Below are 18,936 nucleotides of genomic sequence, written 5' to 3' on the forward strand. Positions count from 1 at the left end.
GGCGTAGGCGACTACGGGATTTCAACATACCGAGATGGCATGGCCGCCCTTCCGTCCCTCCGCTCCTCCTTGACAGCACTGGCCAGCTGTCAGTTGGTTCCTTTCAGGGTATCCCTACTGTGCGAGCAGAGCTGAATGCTGGATGGCAGCGGTCGGCCTGTACCTCTCCTAGACAAGCGCACTAATCTTCCATCCCTCGGACTTGGTGATCGACCCCAGATAGGTTGACATTAAGATGCAACCAATCTGTGTGGCATATGTCTGTGCATGGGTGTAGCAATCGCGTTGCATGTCTTCACCGGATCACCCGCGCGGGCCCTTACGGCATTTCGACTAGAGCGCGATGGCTTCAACCTCGCATACTGGGACAGAAAGATCCGAAGGCCAGGGTTTCGTTGAGCCGCGTGGCTCGAGAGTGACTGTCCGTCCTTCGGTTAAAGCGCTTGGTGCTGGTCAGTGAGCTTTGGAGGGGTTGCAATGCTAAGAAGTTCTTCTTCCGAAATCGTGGACCTGCAGTAGCCTCAAACAAGTGCTAGACACCATCATGGGACAGCAAATCTCGCTCTTTCATCTCCAAACGATGACGGACCACCATTGAGTGCTCCAGTGCAAGAACACATGCGTTTACCGAGACGTGTAAGGAGCATGCAATCTCTGTCTTTCTTCGAGCGGCTTCTGTAAGAATACGAGATACGGCCAAGAACCCAATCTTTTGCCCACGAGCAACAAGCCGAACCACTTATTCTTCAATCGTCGCCATACATATCTCAAGGCAACCTGTCATTCGCGCTACCCATCCGCGGTCGGCTCGTCGATACTTTGATGACAGACGTTGGCTATGCGGACGGCAGCGGCGGCGGCGCACGGAACCAGCGGCAGCAATCCGCGGTCCTTGTTCGGTGATACTGGGCTGTGATCGCCGTATAATCGTCTGTCTGTGTTAGTGTCCGCTTCACGAGAGGTCAAATCCTTAGTGAAGCGAGTGGTTCGTCTGAACCTTATGCTAGCCAAATGACGGCATGTATGCGCGTGTCGCTAACCGAGCACAGATCCTGGGTCCGCGGGCCAAAGACGCACAGTTCGTCCTGTCAGACCCACCTTGGTTAGGCGTACAGGTCAGCCGCGAATGTCAATAACCAAACGGATAGGCCCGATCGCTTCCCCGGGGCCGCTGATGTGTTTCATCAACCATGTTCCCTGCCATCGCCATCAGATCGTGTTCAACATCGCCGTACAGTTACAGCTCTCTGTACAATCCCCTGAATGCTTCCACATGGCTTGGTACTCGCGTAGCTACACCGCATTGTATGCGAGTGTGGGAGACACAACCCTCCACGAAATCCAGGGCTCACTGTTGATCACATCTTGAGAGGCCACCAAGCTGCCGCTTAACGGTGTGCCTAGCTCACAGACTACTCCTTCGAAACCTTGATCGTTAACAGACCGACAAGCATCGCTACCGGCGCTTCACCCTTAAGCTGCCCTTCAGTCTCATTGTCCCGGTACCAGCCGTAGGCGGAAGGTACTTTGGCAGTCTGCTGAGTACCACTCATTGGATCATCTTGGATGGAATCTTCGCGGTTCATTTTAGACAGCCGTTCTACGTTAGCATTCTGCTTCGGCATGTACCATGCGGTGTTCAAATAGGCTGATCTCATACAACTACTCATTGGTACTCCAATCACCGCTCACTCTAGACAATCTGCGACATTGCGGCACTCTCCCTTGAAGCAATGCCAACGATGCACTTGAGCTTGACCGCCAGACATCTCAAAGTTGTTGACTGGGTGCTACTGCACTTTACAATCTTGGAGACCGGTCAAAACCTCAAACCACATGTGCAGTAGTCGCAATCATGTTGCAGCATTGTGTGCTTGACCAACACTCACCGCAAGTACGAAGGCATGTCTGGCAGGGGAACGAGGCGTAGGATGCTCGTAAAACAGCAGCGGCTAATAGCGATGGCAAGGCGCATGCCAAACTCGGTAGTACCATCCAGCAATGCCGATGCAATGCAGGCGCCAAAGCTAACCATGGAGAGGCACATAAGCCGGTCTGATATACACCGACAGCGATTGAATCCTATGTACCGTTAGCAGTGAATATCCTGCTCTTGGGCCCTCAACATGTTACATCACGCTGCGATACCTGGAATAACCCGGCAGAAACCCTTCACCGTAGGGAACTGCCACCGGCATACCTTTGCTTCGAGCACTCACACCTCTCACGCAGATCTGCTGTATGTCGCCACTCTGATCGCCTTCCAGAAGACATCGATCTTGGTGATCAAACACACTATATCTCAGTGGCGTCGCCTTCAGATCGTGCATCGCTCGCCTTCTGAGACAAGTGAGATGGCAAGCGATTGCAAAGTGTCGCCAACTCAACACCAACCTCTTCGCGGAATCTCGAAATAGCGGTAAATCGGTCTAGAAGAGTCTGGTACGCTACAAGCTTACGTGCATCCGAAGATGGTAGCGCAATGATGCTCAACGTCGGATGTTTTCAGTAACCTAGTGGACGATCACTACGTACAAGTTGCATATCATTACATGGTGTCATCTTGTCTCTGGGCAAACCTTGGGTAATGCTGCATAGTAAGCGCAGCATCTCAAGAAGCTCAATCTCCAGCCACGATGTGATGGTATGTAGTGGTGTGAAGCTCGAGTCAGTTTCCCTGCCCGTTCGTATCGGAGTCTTCATCAGATCTGATGCGCCTTCTTCACCCCTGCGCCCGCGGAGGGGAATCTGCATTTAGAACCATGCACTGATGCATCACCGACTACACGCTAATTAGCTTGGCGTGAAAGGCCGGATCCTGAGGGTATAATCGGAAAGCGATGATGACACTATGGAATTGGACCGACAAGGGGGCGCATGAACTTCCAGGATCGCTTGATTGAAACTAACTCGTTTTATCGCGACCTGCAGGATCTGAAAACCCGATAGCGATGTACCTGAGCGTTCCGCAACAGCGGGTCGATGAAATGGCGTCAGCGAGCGATCGAGTCGTGTCTGTGGACATGAGATGTCATGTCTGAAGCATGGAGCTGCTGCTGTGGCTGCTGCCGCGGCTGACCACTTGTAATTATTCTGAAATCCGCCAGCTGCAAGATAGGACTTGTAGCTCTTCAAGGACGAAGCCAAAATTGAAACTCGGTATGTGGAGGGCATATGAGTATCTCGGCTTAGCCAGTTCATCGGGTATCGTATGACGAATATGAACTGACAGTTCTTGACACCAGCAGCGGTGATTGTGCTACAGCGCTCCTGAATCCTGATCCATCTCTTTGGAACGCATCACCTTGTCCCATGACCGATTCCATCTATTCGTCTCCAGTGATGGTTAGTAAACAGCATCACCAGTCGCGAAGTGGGTATCAGAGTGGTCGGCGAGGTATTTCGATGCGCCCCACCGATCAGAACGTACCGCTCCGTGCTCTTGAGATCTAGGGTACGGCACCTTGTACCCGCCAAAGGATCATGCACAGCGCTCGAAACGGAACCGTGCTAGCTCTAGCGTACCTCTTGTCGCAATAAGGCAGAACACAGTCCACGGACTGAAAGTCCAAGATGGCGGGGTGACGGACATCGCAGAGGGGGTAAGACTCAGACCAGATACTGCCATTGTTGTTCCAGATTGGCGAGCTGCTGTGCCTTTGCGCCTTCGGCTTTGAGGGGATTTGATAGGGCGGGCGCAATTCACGACGCCACCAGGGACGCAGTGTGCATTACGCGAAGCCACTTCCTGCCGGCCAACACACCCACCAATGAAAGTGGCGCTTTGGGGTGTCTGGAGACTCCAGGGTGCCCGCGCTCATTGTGGCGGGCTCCCGAGCGGCATCTCAACGATACTTCGGCAGCTCTTCGGCCCTTCCCAAGTACCCAGTCCGCCCCGCTGGCCGCTTCCCCAACTCCAACCAGCAGTTCTCCCACACACACACGATGGGAAAAGAAAAATCAGATCTTGCTCCTTTATTCACGATAGATCCATCGCATGTCTTCGGCCCTTTTCTGACATTCCTCCAGATCTTCATCGGTGAGCCTGCCCGCTTCCGCTTCCGCATTTCGTCAATCTTGCATGACAGCCGTGCCTCTAGATCTCGGTAGCTTGCCATGTACCGACCAACCGAAGTTTCAGGCCGATAGATGGATTTATCAACGGTGCAAGCTGACGCTTCTGGCGCTGGGAATCACTCGACACATATCGTGGTATAACGCGTGGGGTTTTCGGCGAGGCCGTCATGTACGCGCAGCATGCCGACGATGCCAAACCCGCGATCGATGAGCTCCCGTAATAGCCGACGGCAGACGCGCATCACGTAACAGGCCACCTCCATCGATAGAGGTGAGCAAAGCCAGGTACAGACCTGCCACATGATACAGATGTACGCAGTGGCGACAGATTCGACCGGATTCCTATGAAGCTGCAGGAGTGTCGCTTTGGCCGATTCAGGTCGCCTGCCATCCTGGAGGAGTTTCAGGGCACGCCTCATTGACGCGTCTGCACCCTTCTTTCCCAGGAATAGGCCTTCTCTGCATGGCGAACTGCAAAAGAATGGAGCAGATCACTGTGCTGAGATCCCCCTTTCCAAATCGATGTTGATCGCCACCGCCCCCGCCGCCACCGATCGAGGGTTCCCAGCATTACGACGCTGAAATGAAGCTGAACACTCCACCAAGAGCCTATCGCCACTGGAACTTAAACCTTGCTCAGCCTCAGATGGAAGGCCTCATTGCGACTCATTACCGTTTGACACCCATGCCTGTCAGCGTATACGATCAGTTAAGCGCAAGAGATGCAAAGCTGATCGGTGTTCCTGTCTGTCCTGTCGTATTTCCTGCATGCAGCGAAGGCATCTGACTCTCCATTCAGGAACTAAAGTTCGCACTACTTCGCTGCGTACAGATTACTTGTTTCACCCCTCACCATGTTGCTTTAGCGGTCCTCCACATCGAGACTCTCAGTACTAGGGTCTTTGATGAAATACGTGAGAGCCTCTTCATTTCATTCAGATAGATGAACCTAGTGTCGAGGCATACGGTATTACACGTCCCAAAGAGGCACACGTCCTGGACTAGATTGCATCGTCTTCCTTCAACTCCGTATCTCAATTTTTCTCATTGGGATTTCAAATCCTATTTAGGACTCCATTTTAATTTTAATCGCTCACGAAAGTTTCCATTCAAACATTCCCACGATCGTATGCGCGCGATCATTCAATTCTCAATACATAGTTTGAAGACTATCCCATGTGCTCGGCATTCTTTCCCTCTTTGAAGAGGCTACAACCCATCTTCTGGACTAGAACAACAAATGATATGGTCAACTTGTGGGCATCGTCAGCCCTTTGGCTACCACGCCCCGATACATGACTCAAATTAATTCACAGTCTCTACTGCGTCCTGGCTAACTGACTTACACCCGCTACTCTTACGCCTTACTGTCTAGTCTGTAGCTGCTACAATAGCGCTCACTACTACATTTTTCTTGTGGGCATCAATATCAATTTTCATCGAGCTCAAGACTTGCAACTTACTCGCACAAGCGTCTCTGGCGCGCCCAATTTAGGACGCACATTTGACCATCGAAAATGAGAGATCACCGTTGCCAGCGTCCGCAAACTCTAGTATCGCACGAGCAGATCATATGGACCCTGGGCGCATCGCAGTTCTCTTAGTGCCAACATCTGCCATAGTTTTCGTTCAGTCCGGTCTACAAGACTATCCTCGTAGCTGATAATGGAGGCCCACAAGCCGTCTCAAACGACAGGTTACCGTGCAGGCGCCCTACTGACTTCTTCTAGCTTGAAGATAATCATCCATCATGCTTCGTCGTACATCAAGCGACAGGTACGCTAGCAGAGCTACAGGAAGAGATCTGGTTAAAAGCGCAACTGTTGGAACTTTATCCGAGACACACCCGTTATTCCGAAGATAGGACCTGGCAGGACTAAACGCTTGATAGTGGGCACAGTGGCTCTTGTTTAGTAGCACACAAATCTAGCACTGGTAAGACTTTTGCTTACTCAGAACACGCTCGTACATCATGAGACAAAGTCGACTAGTAGTGCTAAGAACCGGAAAGATGCGATCTAGGAAGCCTCACTCTGAGAGAAGTGTTTACTGATCGCTGAAGTCATATGGTCATCACTTACATATATCCAAGACACGATGTTCGTATGCAGAATAGTTTAATATCCCAACATCTCTCTCCTTCCTATCATCGTCGCAGTTGAAAACACTCATCCTCCGTCTCTTTGAAAACCTTCCAAATAACCCATTCTTAGGTCAAAAATGCCCACCACCCGTCCTGCCCCAACAGAAAGGAACGAACCTATCCACTTTGACCGGTAGCCCTAACAACCAACGCGCCCGTCAACCACCCTACATCCCCACCTCTCGAGGGATGCTCCAACCTAAGCGCCCAACCCAATCTCAACCGCGGAAGCCAACAAGCGACGAGCGAAAACCCACCTTAAAACCACCGCTCCATCCCAAACCTCGCTTGCTAGCCCCCTCTCCCGAACAACTTGGCTCCAAACAAGCGCAACGACACATGATTGGGACGCACAGCAGATCTCCGGGGCGCCAGTCAGCTTGACATGACGTCTAGATACAATTTCGCGCCTATTGCTAGCCCGATAAGCTATCGGAGTGACTACCTGAGATAGGGCTGACGTCTACCAGCGAAAAAAAACGGCGCAAACGTGCGGTGTTTGGTACGCTACCGAGATAGTTTGGGGCGGGCAGAGGGCAGGTTAAGCGCGGGGTGGGTTATAGGGCGGGATTATAGGGCAGATAGTCTTGTGATGGCCTTGTGCGTAGTTGGGTCCACACGGAGTAGGCGATACACGCTGGGAATTGCGTTGCGACGGGTCGTTTTACGGGGCGGGCGTGAGGTGTGTTTTGGGGTGGGCTGATGGGGCCGCGGGTTTGGTACGGGTCGATCGTCATATGCGTAGGGTTTGCGGACCAAGTTGTTGGTTCCTATCTCCCGAGGTTCGAGTAATGCGCGGCTATGTCGAGTAATTCGGATAGTTGGGTCTGGATATGTGTATCCGTGGCGGTTGGTGGTTGTTGTAAAGTTGGAGTCTGGTGGAGGAACTTGATGTCTCTGATGATTGCAATTTCTCTTGTTCGAGAGCATTTTTGTGTGTAAGAATGGTATGTGTTGCGGAAATTATGAGTAGGCGCTGCTTGCTCTAGGTTATCGCAGTACTAGTAGGTAAAGTAGGTGGAAATCAGCGCGACATCCTTCATGGAATGATTTGTACGAGATGTGTTACCCGGTTTACGCTGCACAAGCATGGTTTACAGTTGCATACTATGAATTCTCGAGTGTGTATGTGTAACAGCGTGCTATCTTGTATATAACCACCATCGATGATATAAATGTCTTATCTGTTCATAGTGAACTACTATTACATCGCCTTTCCGATGAAAGAGGATTGACAGAGATGATATCCGTATGAGTCCTCTCTAGATTGTCCGCTCCCTACTTCATTCCCAATAAAGCCCACATCTTCATGATGCCTGAGAGAATTAGCTCTCTAAAAACATTGGGCTGTGGTACACCCTCTCCATTCACATCAACAATGCCATCCCTTGCTGACACTGTCTTCCACTCCGCATCCGAAATCTCTCTGACCTGCCAAAGGGGATTGATACTCAGCCAGCGCGTTCCAATTGGAAAAGCTACAATTGGAAAATCTCGCATTGCAATCAAGACATCGTTGGGGCCGAATCCACTAAGTTGCAGTTCGAAGCCATCTCTCCCCCGATCCGCAAGCCACGTATTGAAGTTCAAGTCGCCGACGAGATCTGCTGGTGACCCAAGACGATAACGAACGGTGATCACTGTCTTTGTAGTGTATCGGCGTCGTCGGACCTGAAGGCATTTTCTGTAGAATTCGACGAGGGCGGCGTGTTCTTTGGAGCCACGTAAGAAGACATGGAACTGTGGGTCGTAAGTGCATCCTATGTCGAAATGGCGCGGGATCCAGGTTTCAGGATCTTTGCTAGCACCAGGGCCGAACCAAGTCTCTTCGATTTCGTCGTACTCATATTTCTCGAGAATCGTGCCAATGCTGCGGTAATTGTTAACGAAGCTGTGAAGGCTTGTCGAGTCGATGATGAAATGTGAGGGTTCATCACGTAGCGTTATTAGCTTGGGGGCGAGGAAAGGCGTTGCTTCATCATGAATCAGACGGCAGGTAGCGAGTATGGCTACTGGTAGGCTCTTCACAGCAAGCGTCATGTATGATGCTTGAGTCGTTTGCTCCTCAGATTCAGGCTTGAATGTTGGATCCTTGAGTCGATAGTGTCATGTCGAGGTCTCGATTTCCCCATAGACCATATATCGTAGTTCTGCGGGAAGGTCTAGGAACCGGAACGGCCTGTCTTGGGTAGATGAGCAGGCTGGTTTGGAAGAAGATAGTAATGTATCCATAGTGCTGGATTGAAAGTAGCTTAAGTTGGAGCCTTGTTGGTTCAGTCCGCTTGACATAGAGGACCGATCTTGGTGAGTTGATTTCGTAGTAGAAAGAGTGTGAGGTCGTTATAAAGCAAAGACCAAAGCTTTGGCTTTTTTTCGTTGCCTCTCTCCTCTCTCTGTGAAAGCGCCTTGTCAGTCCCGGTAAACAGGCCCAGTGACAGTTTGTCTACGACATTCACTGTGTTTTACGCGTGAAGCGAAGCTCGTATTTTCTGAGTCGTGCGCTGGCGTCCGATGGGTTTGTCGTGTCTCTCCATCCAGTCCCTCGTCTTCACCACCACGAATCTTCTCTTGTCCGCGAAACATGTACGCAAGGGCACTCAGAACACTCAAAAACGATATCGTTCGCGTCGCATAACTCATATTGGGTATCTCGTCTCCTCACCTCTTCCCCTTCTTCCCACCCTTCCCTTTCTTCCCACTCCCCGTAATACTCAACACATCCTTCTTACTCAAACTCAGCGTCCCACCCCTGAACTTGCCTATACTAGGCCCGCCAACCCCCCTCTCCCTCTTCTTCTCCGGCCCCTTCTTAACCACCCTATTCTCCCTCTCTAGCACAATTCCCGCTTCCTTTGCGTCCGCGCGTCTCTTCTCTTCCGTCGTCCGCGCTTTGTCTATCATGTGTTTGCGCTGTGCCATGGGCATCTTCTTCTGTGTGAAGATGGAGCCTTTGGCGCCGAGCGCTTGGAGGTGCAGGTCTTGCGATTTGTGGCGTGCGGCGCCAGTGGCGACGAGGGTGGGTGTAGAGGTGCCCGAGGAGGAGGCGGAGAGGAGGTGGGATTCGCGGAGGAGGCGTTGGAGGGCCATGTCGTTTTTTAGCATGGAGGATTCGTTGGGGTCGGCGTCGTCTTGTTTCTTCTTGGTTGTGGTGTTCTTTGATGTCGTGGTGGATGCTGAGGTGGGCGGTTTCGACGACATGAAGGCTTTCATTTCTGCCCGTTCGGTCTCGTCGAGTTCGCGCGTTGGGTCTTGGTACTCGATGACTTCGACGTCATTTTCGTTGTCGCTTATGCCTGACCAGTCCGATTCCTCCTCCTCCTCTGCTTCATCTTGCACGGGCGATTCCTCTATCTTCTGTTTCTTGGGCTCTACGGGCAGAGGCTTGAACTTTGCTTCGAATGCGCGCCGGAATATCGCCTGGAGATCTTCTGCGCCGGAGTCGTCGCCCGAGCCAGAAGAGGGAGAAGGTGATCGCGACGGTTGTTCGAGTTCTTTGCGCGTTACGCGCTTCCGTTTTCCAAGTGCGGGCGCCATTACCGTGTCGTTGTGCTGTGCTGTGCTGAGCGCAAGCCGGGGCGATCCAAAAGTTCGACCTGGGAAATTCTTAGCGCCAAATGCTCGCTCGGACCTCCGTCTTTCACTTAACCCCTCCCCCGCAACACCACCATCACCACAGCCATACACATCGCAAGATGACGCGTTTCCGCCCTTGCATAGACCTACACGCCGGAAGCGTCAAGCAAATCGTCGGCGGCACACTCAACACCACCACCCCCGACGTCCTGAAGACAAACTGGACCTCCGAGCACCCTTCCGCTTTCTATGCCGACCTATACAAACAACATGACCTAAAAGGCGCACACGTCATAATGCTCGGTCCAGGAAACGAACAAGCAGCGCAAGAAGCATTGGAAGCATGGGAAGGCGGCATGCAAGTTGGCGGTGGGATCACAGAGAAGAACGCGGCGGAATGGATTGAAAGAGGCGCGGATAAGGTGAGCTTTGCTTTATAACAATACACACACACACGCTATTATAAGAGGTAGATAAACTAATCGAAGCGCAGTAGGTAATCATAACATCGTACCTCTTCCCCTCCTCCACCTTCTCCATGGACCGCCTGCAAGCCGTCCTCCAAGCTCTCGACAACAACAAAACCAAACTCGTCATCGACCTCTCCTGCCGAAGGAAAGGCGACAAGTGGTTCGTTGCGACGAACAAGTGGCAGACCATCACCGATTTTGAGTTGAACCAAGGTACATACAATATACACCCAATCCCTTCTTTACCATCCCAGAACAACACCTAACAAACATAAATAGAATCGATATCCCTCCTCGAACCCCACTGCAGCGAGTTCCTCATCCACGCCGCCGACGTCGAAGGCCTGCAACGCGGTATCGACCACAAACTCGTTACCAAGCTGGCGGAATGGTGCAGCATACCCGTCACGTATGCGGGTGGAGGCCGGTCGATTGAAGATCTAGAATTGGTGAAGGAGCTGAGCAAGGGCAAGGTGGATCTTACCATCGGCAGCGCACTGGATATCTTTGGCGGTTCGGGCGTCAAGTTCCAGGACTGCGTCAAGTGGAATGCGGAGCAGGCATAAGTGAGCAGGTCGTATGGTCGGACAAGACTCCGATGGCTGCCACATTGCTCGTAGGGGTGGAATTTGGAATTTACATTGGATTGGTGACTGCATAGCTGAGAAGGCCATCTACATCAATCCATCAATCCATCACACCAAGCAAACCGCGTCAAAATGAATGCAAACAATCACATTCTTCCCTCTCTCGGCCCATCAAACTGCCCTTTTATCTAGAGGCAGACGAGCCAAACTAAGCCTTCACTGGCTACAATAGCCATGCATACATGCATCAAACTCCACTTTGAAAAGAACAGAAAATCCCCCCCTTGAACCCCAAAATCGTGTTACTCAATCAAGCATCTTAAAACCATGGGAGGAAAAGCCGCGCCCAAATGTGGTGTGGTGGAGCGACGAAAAACCGTGCAAGCGCGTAATGGAAATGCCTGGAATGAAATCTTTCTTCAATCTTCTTTCGTCCAGGTCTTTGCAAGTTATACAGTGAGGCAATAAACGACATGTAGAGAAGGTATAAGGTGGTTCGGTGTCACGCGGTCGTGTTTGAGGACGTGTGTTGTCATCTGGTACTGTTAGTAGATGCTCAATGTATGGTGTGTAGTGGTGCAACTTACGTTCTTCAGACGCCAGCTCGTGGTGTGCCAACTGCACTTGTCATTGTGCTAAGACCACCGTGCACGCTGCCACCGTCGTCGTAATCTTGCCATTCTGGGAACTCCGCGGTTGCTTCACGGAGCTTGTCAAGTGCGGTCTGTTCGATGAGATTGGCGTCTTGGAAGAGCAGCGATGTGTCCTCATTGTATGTGCGACAGTTGTTACACAACAAGCCAAGGTCTTGACGGAATTGCTTCACAGACTGGTACTCCTTCTTGTTGATCTTCTTCTCGATCTGTTTCATGCAGATGGGGTTCTTGATCAGCTGGTAGTAGTCTGGGTAGTCCCACTTGTCCGGCAGTTCGATGAATGGGTCGATGATACCGCGGTTGGGAATGTTCGGGTCTTGCGACTCCTCTTCCAGATCGTTGAGAGCTTCGTAAACAACATTGACGACCTTCTGAAGCGACGCTCGCTGGTCAGGAAGCAACATGTCCTTGGCTGGAGCAGGTCGACCGCGCTTCCGAGGTGCGAGGTCAACGTCGAGGGAGGCTTCGTCGGCTTTGCGCTTTTCAGCCTTGGGTTTACGACCTCGCTTCTTCGGCATAGGTTCTTCTGAACTAGCACGTGAAGGCACAGGCGAATCCTCGTCACGCGCTCCGCCACTCTTCCTACCCCGCTTGGCGACCTTGGCTTCTTTGCGGGCGATAGCAGCTTCGATAGTGTCTTCGTCGTTGTCGACAGCCTCCAACCACTGCTCCTCGGTAAGACCGTCATCGTACTTGACGCGAGTACGCTCTCGAGCGCCACGACCAGCTGGTGTGTCATCCTTCTCGTCGACAATGGGCGCCTCCTCGTTAAGGTAGATGTCGGGTAACTCGCTCTCACCGATCAAGCGACCGAGCGGCTTACCTGGACCATATGGATCTTCAGCCGCACGCTTCCTATCCATCTCCTGGAATGTTATCAGCTCATGGTCGTGACGCATCATGATCTGGTTCAGGTCGTCATCGTCCATCTCCTCTTGTTCAAGGCTCTCAGCCGCTTCAGCAGACTCCAACATGATACGCAACATGGCGTCTCGCTCGTCATCCTTGGACTTGTTGTCGAATTTACCAGCTTGGATGACCTTGCCGTCCATGTCCAACTTGTAGTTGGCTCGCTCGAGAATCTTCTCTTCAACCGAGTTGGAAGTGATAAGACGCAAAATGCGGACCTCGTTCTTCTGACCAATACGATGAGCACGATCCTGGGCTTGTAAATCCTGGTGAGGATTCCAATCTGAGTCGTAAATGATGACTGTATCGGCAGTTTGCAGGTTCAGTCCAAGACCACCGGCACGCGTTGAAAGCAGGAAGCAGAAGTATGGTGAGTCGGGAGCATTGAACAACCTCAGTAGATCGGATCGGTCATCTGCCTTGGTCGCTCCGTCCAGACGCAGGTACATCATACCTCGCAGCCGCAAGTAATCCTCCATGATGTTCATAATTTGTGTCATCTGGAAGAACATGAGGACACGATGGCCTGTAGCCTGGAACTTGGGTAGAATGCGGTCAAGCAATTCGAATTTGCCGGCCGCACGCCATAGGAGATCGTTGGTGCCCTTGGTTGGATTCATGACGTCCTCAACCTCTTCGAACACGAACGGATGGTTACACAGCTTACGCAACTGCATCAACATGTTGCTCAGACCGCGCATACCAGTCTTTCCGCCTTTGCCGTCGCTGACCATGAGTCGGTTATGTGTAACAAGTTGCTTGTACAGCTTTGCCTGAAGAGTTGAGAAGTTGCACTTGATCACACGCTCGGTCTTGTCGGGAAGATCCTTCTCGACATCGCGCTTGAGACGACGGAGCAAGAAAGGCCTAAGCACCTTATGAAGACGACGAATGACGAGCAACTGCTCTTCTTCTGTAAGCTCCATTTTGTCTTGACCTCCAGTATTGGCGAAGGGAGTGTTGAACCACTCGTCGAAGGAAGTGGCTGACTTGAAGATCGTAGGGAGAACGAAGTTCAGCATAGCCCACAGTTCCGTGAGGTTGTTTTGCAGTGGGGTACCGGTAAGAATGAGACGATAACGGGTTGTGTAGTACTGTGTGATGGTCATGCTGAGCTTCGAGCCGGCGTTCTTCATACGGTGACCCTCGTCAACAATCATGTGTACCCACTTGATCTTGCTGAGGACTGGTCTGTCCTTGATGATGAACTCGTATGTGGTGAGGAGAACCTGGAACTGGCCCCATCGAATCTGCTGCTGGTATTGCTTACGCGAGTTGGGAGGACCCTTGTAGACAATCTTGGTAACGCTCGGCGCCCACTTCTCGAACTCGTTGGTCCAGTTGGTGAGTGTACTCAGTGGTACAATAACCAGGTAAGGTCCTGGCTGTCGCTTCTTCTCGATAAGGTAGGTGATCAAACTGATGGTCTGGATAGTCTTTCCGAGACCCATCTCGTCTGCAAGGATACCGTTCAGGTTGTTGTTGTACAGGGATATCATCCACTGCAGACCCTTCAGTTGGTATTCCTTCAGGGTACCTCCAACCAAGTTGGAAGCCTGCTGTGTGACCTCTTCCTTGACACGATGAGCAATCTCATAGTAGTCAGTCTTCTTCTTGCCCGGACGATCTTCTTCGTCACCAGACTCGGCTTCGCTCTCCACTTCGGGCTCCTCTGGCTCGTATGAGTTGTTTGCGGATCGCTGTTGTGCCTTGACGGAATCGGCGAGTTGCTTCAAGAAACCATCGGTCTGCTTGAGCAAGTGAGAGATACGAGTATCCTTGGCTTGGCCCAAAAGCTTGAGGTAGGTCTCTTCGTCGTTGGACTTGAGAGCCTGCAGACGTTGCTTTGCGGTGCGCTCGATGCGCTTCTGCTCTTCCTTCTCGATGTTCTGGTGGGTGGTGATCATGGTACGACCAAGCTTCTGCAGACGCATACGCTGAGCCGTGCCAGATTCTTGCAACTCCGTGCGGTGCTTGCGGATAGCATCGATGAACTCGTGGTGCTTCTTCTTCTCCTTGGTCTCGCGTGCGTCGCGTTGTTGCTTCTCCAGCTTCTCGGTAAGACGGGCTTCACGCATCGATTGCTTCTTGAGGCGTCGGTATACGGTTCGGTTCGCTGTCATCGCAAGGTTGTCAGCGTGGATCATCTGCTGGGCGATCTCTCTCCGCAGTTTCCGTTGCTTCTCCAACAGGTTAAGCTTCTTCTGCTCAATGACTAGGGCCAGTTTGACCTTGCCATCATCTTCGGGTGTGTCGGTCTTGCTGGTATCCCAAGAACCGATGTTTGCGTGGACCTTCTCCAGTTCGGCCCTCCTCGCGGTGAGACGGTTGTAGAGGAGGATTTCGCGCTCCTTGCGTATGTCTTCCATGCTCTGCTGGACCGCATCCATGTCAACGCCCTGAGGCATGATAGTTGCGAGATATGGTCGATTCTTGCGCTGGGTGTGGGAGATGTAGTTCACGTCGCGGAAGGCTTCGCTGCTCCAAGGATCGATAAAGGTATCGGGAAGACGAGGTAGAGTCCGGGTTTCCTGTACTGCGCCGCCATTTGCGCTCGAGGCGCTGCCTGCACGGGTGGCATTGTCGAGCATCTGAGAGGCGGCAGCTACCGCCTCGGCAGCGTTCTGGGGCTTCTTGGCTTGGTGGTGACCAAAGATCTGCTGCTGCATGTTAGAGGGTAACGGAAGACCCTTGGAAAGGTGCTTGAAAGCTCCAATCTGGGCGCGCAGCATAAGCAGTTGATCTTTGTTCAGCGGCATTGAGCCAGCGGTCGCTGATGTAGGGGTCTGGCCGTCGCCTTGAGGAGCTTGGCCGCCAGCAGTCGCAGTCTGGATGGTAGCTGAAGGGCCGCTCGAGGCAGGCGCAGGCGTAGCGACTTTGCCCTCAGTGGGAGCAGCTGGCTTGGTGCCATTAGACATGGCCATGCCGGCGCCGTTCTGTTGTGCGGCTTGGGGGTTCATCTGGCCTTGTTGGCGCTGCATTTGCTGTTGCCGTAGCATCTTCTGCTGTTGCTGGAACTGATTTTGCTTCTGCACCATGGTGAGAAGATTGCGCGCCTTGATGAACTCGGGGTTGGTCTCGGGCACGCCTTGTTGCTTCATCTGGGTATAGCGCTAAAGACGGTGTTAGTGAGCTTCTCGAGCAAAGGTAACTGCCGAGGGCGCAAGGGAACACGCGGCTAAGTGGCAGTACGTACCTGGAAGACCTGCTGAATCTGCTCGCGCGTAATGTTAGCGGCGAGCGGGCCCTGCCCAGGCATTTCTGGGTTGGCTTGGACCGACGCCATGGTGGTGGTGGTTCAGTATAAATGTTGTGGTGCGCGGTGGATGGCCAAGATGCGAGATGTCGACTCTCGACGCGGTCGCGGGTCGAGGTAGGCAGCAGTCGCGCAATTATGAGGGAAAGACAGTCGCGGGAGGGATGGGGTGCGCGTGCAGCGATTCTATAACATTATCGTGCGGCGTCGTGGTGGTGGCGGCCGTTGTGTTGATGAAGCCGATGAAAGACCTTCGGGGGTGCGCCGTTGGCAGAGTCGCGTTGTGTGGTGAGGCTGAAGGGGGTGCGCGCAATTTCGGTGGGGGAGGTGGCAAAGGCGCGGGCGCGCTCTAAAAGCGTTGGAAACCGCTATACGCGTCGTGGACAGCGTGTTGCGGGGATATTGAGATGCGGGCGCAACTGGGAGTGATATCGGGAGTGGTGTTGAACGTCTGCTGCGGCGGGCTGGGACGTCCTCTAGCCTGGAGCGTTGTTGCGTCGCAATCGAGTTAGCGCCTTGGCAGTCATGTGATGGCTCAATTGGGGCTGTGGCCAATCAGCGCGTGGTGGGCGTCCTGCTGCGCTGCTTTCACTCCTCCTCGTCCGTCTTCATTCACGTTCACTGAAGCAGTGGTTGTGGGGTAGACAGATAAACAACGCGCTTGACGTGGACTAGTGCCGAATAAGCCACCGCATCGGAGGCGGAGGAACGAGTGGAGTGGGTGCCACGTCCACGACCCCTCTAAACCTGCTACCACAGTCCAGCGAACATCAAACCCCTCTCCCTTTCTTACCAGGCCTGTCTCTAATGTTAATTTCGGTCAGTCATGTCCAAATTATAGACTGAGGCGCCTTATCCTAACCCTACGCCTGCTTAGCGACTCTATCAGTGAAAAAGGCCTTGGTGGTGAGAAATCTGGATTTGCGCTGAACGACGGTGGCAGGCTCCCATCGCTCTGTTTAGCCATCCGTAACCACGCTCGACCTCGTACATATGTGAACGAAAGGCCAGACAACTGAAAACATCTCCTCCTCATTTCTAGTGCCTGAAGAATTTTGCTTTTTGATCAGCGCATTCATCTAGTCCAAGCGTAATCATGTTGGCCCCAAGTCAGACTGGGCAGGGTTCTGCGACCAGGGCAATCTAAAGATGCTACATTCTTGGCAAACATGTCATTCAGCTACGGACGCATTGCCAACTATGTACATATCGAGCCCACGTCAACTCTCCTCGTTTCCAATATTTCCACGGTTAGACCCAGTTCCTAGGTAAGTGTAGGTGCAGTCCAGTCAATGTACGTCGCAGCATCGGCACCAGACGGGCCCTTCTCGATGTTGGCCGTGTTCGAGCTCTGGTTGAGCAGAAATTTGTTGATGAACGCAGTAAGATCAGTCTGCTGGTTGGACGGGAACGAACAGTGGTTATGGTTGCCAGAGCCAGTGAAGCCCATGTTGTCTGGCACACCGAGAGCCTTGTAGATGAGGCGACCAGCCTTCATACAAGCAGTAGTAGAAACGGGACCGAGCCAATCAATCTCGTTCTCGATGACCAACAGGCCACGAGGAGCAACCATACCAGCGAGTTGATGATGGTCGGTAGCGAGGGTGTTGGACTTGGTGCTGAAGGAGTTGAACCTCGTGGAGAACCAGACGTTTTCGCCGACGATCTGGCTGGAGGTCTGGATGTTCTTCCCCTTGGCCTTCTCAGAGTCGGAGATGCGCCAGCAGGCGGCACCACCAGAGCCAGACTCCTGGGGCAGACCCAGAGCGATACGGTCAACGAGCGCGGCCGCGACGAAAGCACCCTTTCCGTTGCGAGAACATCCAGTCACACCAACGCGCTTGGGGTCGATGCCAACGCTAGGAGTGGCCTCAAGAGCATCGATGATGCGGTCGACACCCCATGCCCAGGCGGTGAGAGCACCTGCACTGTGGCTGGAACCGTACAGGTCGAAGAACTTGCCTTTTCCACGGCTGTTGCCACCCTGCTGCTGAGCAATATCGTCGTTGTTGAAAGTGATTGTCGCGACATTGCTTGGGACTGGGAGACTGGCAGCACCATATGCGATGATGGCAGGGAAAGGGCCAGTTCCGCTGGGCTTCTTAATGGAGACCGAGAAGGAAACCGACTTTCCTCCCTCAGTCGAGGTGATGGAAAGAGAGGAGCCAGAGAAGGTGGCCGTGACGCTTGATGGTTTCTTGGGAAAGTCACCGAGCTCTTGTGCCTGCATGGCAGCGCTGACCTCCTTGTTCTTGCATGCAAAATCCGCTTTCGTAGTAACAGCCCTTCCGTCGAAGAACTTGAAGGGGTTCGGCAACTTGGAGTTTGCGGTGGAAGGAAAGGTCGTTGGGACAGTGCATGTCGCGTCCTGGCGTTTCTCCGTAGCCGGTGCCGCAAGGACGGTCGTAGCGAGGAGCGGGAAGACGAGTGAGTATTTCATGGTGGGCGATTTGGTGATATTGTAAATCTTATGGACCAACACTAACGATTGCTGGCGGGTTTTCGTCTCTTATGTAGTGACGACGACCTCCACAAGCATTCCGTGTTCCCGCGGGGAAATATAGCCACTATATGAATGCCTGAGTATGACAAAGTGAGCTTCGTAGCGTGACTGCTCTGCAATAAAGGCAACACGTCTTGGCGCCTGCTGGTCTCCTTCATGCTCGCCACGCGCTTGAGGAGCAGGGGTTATCATAGCAGAGTGTCATGGTTGCTACATTTGCGAGACCCCTTTCTAGTGTAAGTGCTAGAGGCTATTCAGTAGAGACTCGTGTAGGATGATATACTGCTTTTTCGTTTTATGCCATTGGTACAGTCTGGCATGAGAATGTTGGATACACAACGTCTCCCATGTAACTCATGCAAGCATCTACGGTACTGCCTTCAGCAAGTAGCACAACCTTTCCCTGCATCGACAGCTCATTGATGGGAAAATTAGTCGTCATCTGTATAGTCGGTGTCATCGATTGGAGTGCGAAAGTTCCCTTGAGCCGCGAGGAGACCGCCTCGCACTATAACACCCATGACCTGCCGTGTCTCCCAAAACGAGAAGTGACCACCTGAACAATGTTCAAATCCGGGTATTGTCGACTCATATGGGCATGGCGCAGTGAAGCGGATGCCATGCCAGGACGTCGAAATGGACCTCGTCACAACGTGAGAGTCGATTGGACGCAAGAAGACGTATGCACTCTAGAAGCCCTGGCTCGACCATTGAATGGAAATTAATACCGCCATCTCGGTTTTCTGTGCTTCCCCACGTTGC

At 52.6% G+C, this 18,936-nt stretch overlaps 4 protein-coding genes across 4 annotated transcripts; 1 reads left to right on the forward strand and 3 right to left on the reverse strand.

The window, feature by feature from the left end:
- Nucleotides 1–8,878: 8,878 nt before the first annotated feature.
- Nucleotides 8,879–9,754, reverse strand: J4E86_011337 (uncharacterized protein; the record flags this gene model as incomplete). Its single annotated transcript, XM_051451830.1, has 1 exon — nucleotides 8,879–9,754. One exon carries the CDS (start codon nucleotides 9,752–9,754, stop codon nucleotides 8,879–8,881), a length of 876 nt encoding a protein of 291 aa, XP_051296961.1.
- Nucleotides 9,755–9,912: 158 nt separating this feature from the next.
- On the forward strand, nucleotides 9,913–10,829 carry HIS7 (Histidine biosynthesis bifunctional protein hisB; the record flags this gene model as incomplete). The annotated part of the gene is made up of 3 exons (XM_051451831.1): nucleotides 9,913–10,215; nucleotides 10,290–10,476; nucleotides 10,543–10,829. The coding sequence occupies 3 exons, from the start codon at nucleotides 9,913–9,915 to the stop codon at nucleotides 10,827–10,829; spliced, it is 777 nt and encodes a 258-aa protein (XP_051296962.1).
- A 613-nt stretch (nucleotides 10,830–11,442) lies between these two features.
- J4E86_011339 (uncharacterized protein) lies at nucleotides 11,443–15,701 on the reverse strand (the record flags this gene model as incomplete). Its single annotated transcript, XM_051451832.1, has 2 exons — nucleotides 11,443–15,528; nucleotides 15,612–15,701. The coding sequence occupies 2 exons, from the start codon at nucleotides 15,699–15,701 to the stop codon at nucleotides 11,443–11,445; spliced, it is 4,176 nt and encodes a 1,391-aa protein (XP_051296963.1).
- A 1,234-nt stretch (nucleotides 15,702–16,935) lies between these two features.
- J4E86_011340 (uncharacterized protein) lies at nucleotides 16,936–18,111 on the reverse strand (the record flags this gene model as incomplete). Its single annotated transcript, XM_051451833.1, has 1 exon — nucleotides 16,936–18,111. One exon carries the CDS (start codon nucleotides 18,109–18,111, stop codon nucleotides 16,936–16,938), a length of 1,176 nt encoding a protein of 391 aa, XP_051296964.1.
- Between the last annotated feature and the right edge of the window lie 825 nt (nucleotides 18,112–18,936).

Source organism: Alternaria arbusti (assembly GCF_024043155.1).
Source record: "Alternaria arbusti strain BMP 1465 chromosome Unknown scaffold_33, whole genome shotgun sequence".
Classification (NCBI taxonomy): domain Eukaryota; kingdom Fungi; phylum Ascomycota; class Dothideomycetes; order Pleosporales; family Pleosporaceae; genus Alternaria; species Alternaria arbusti.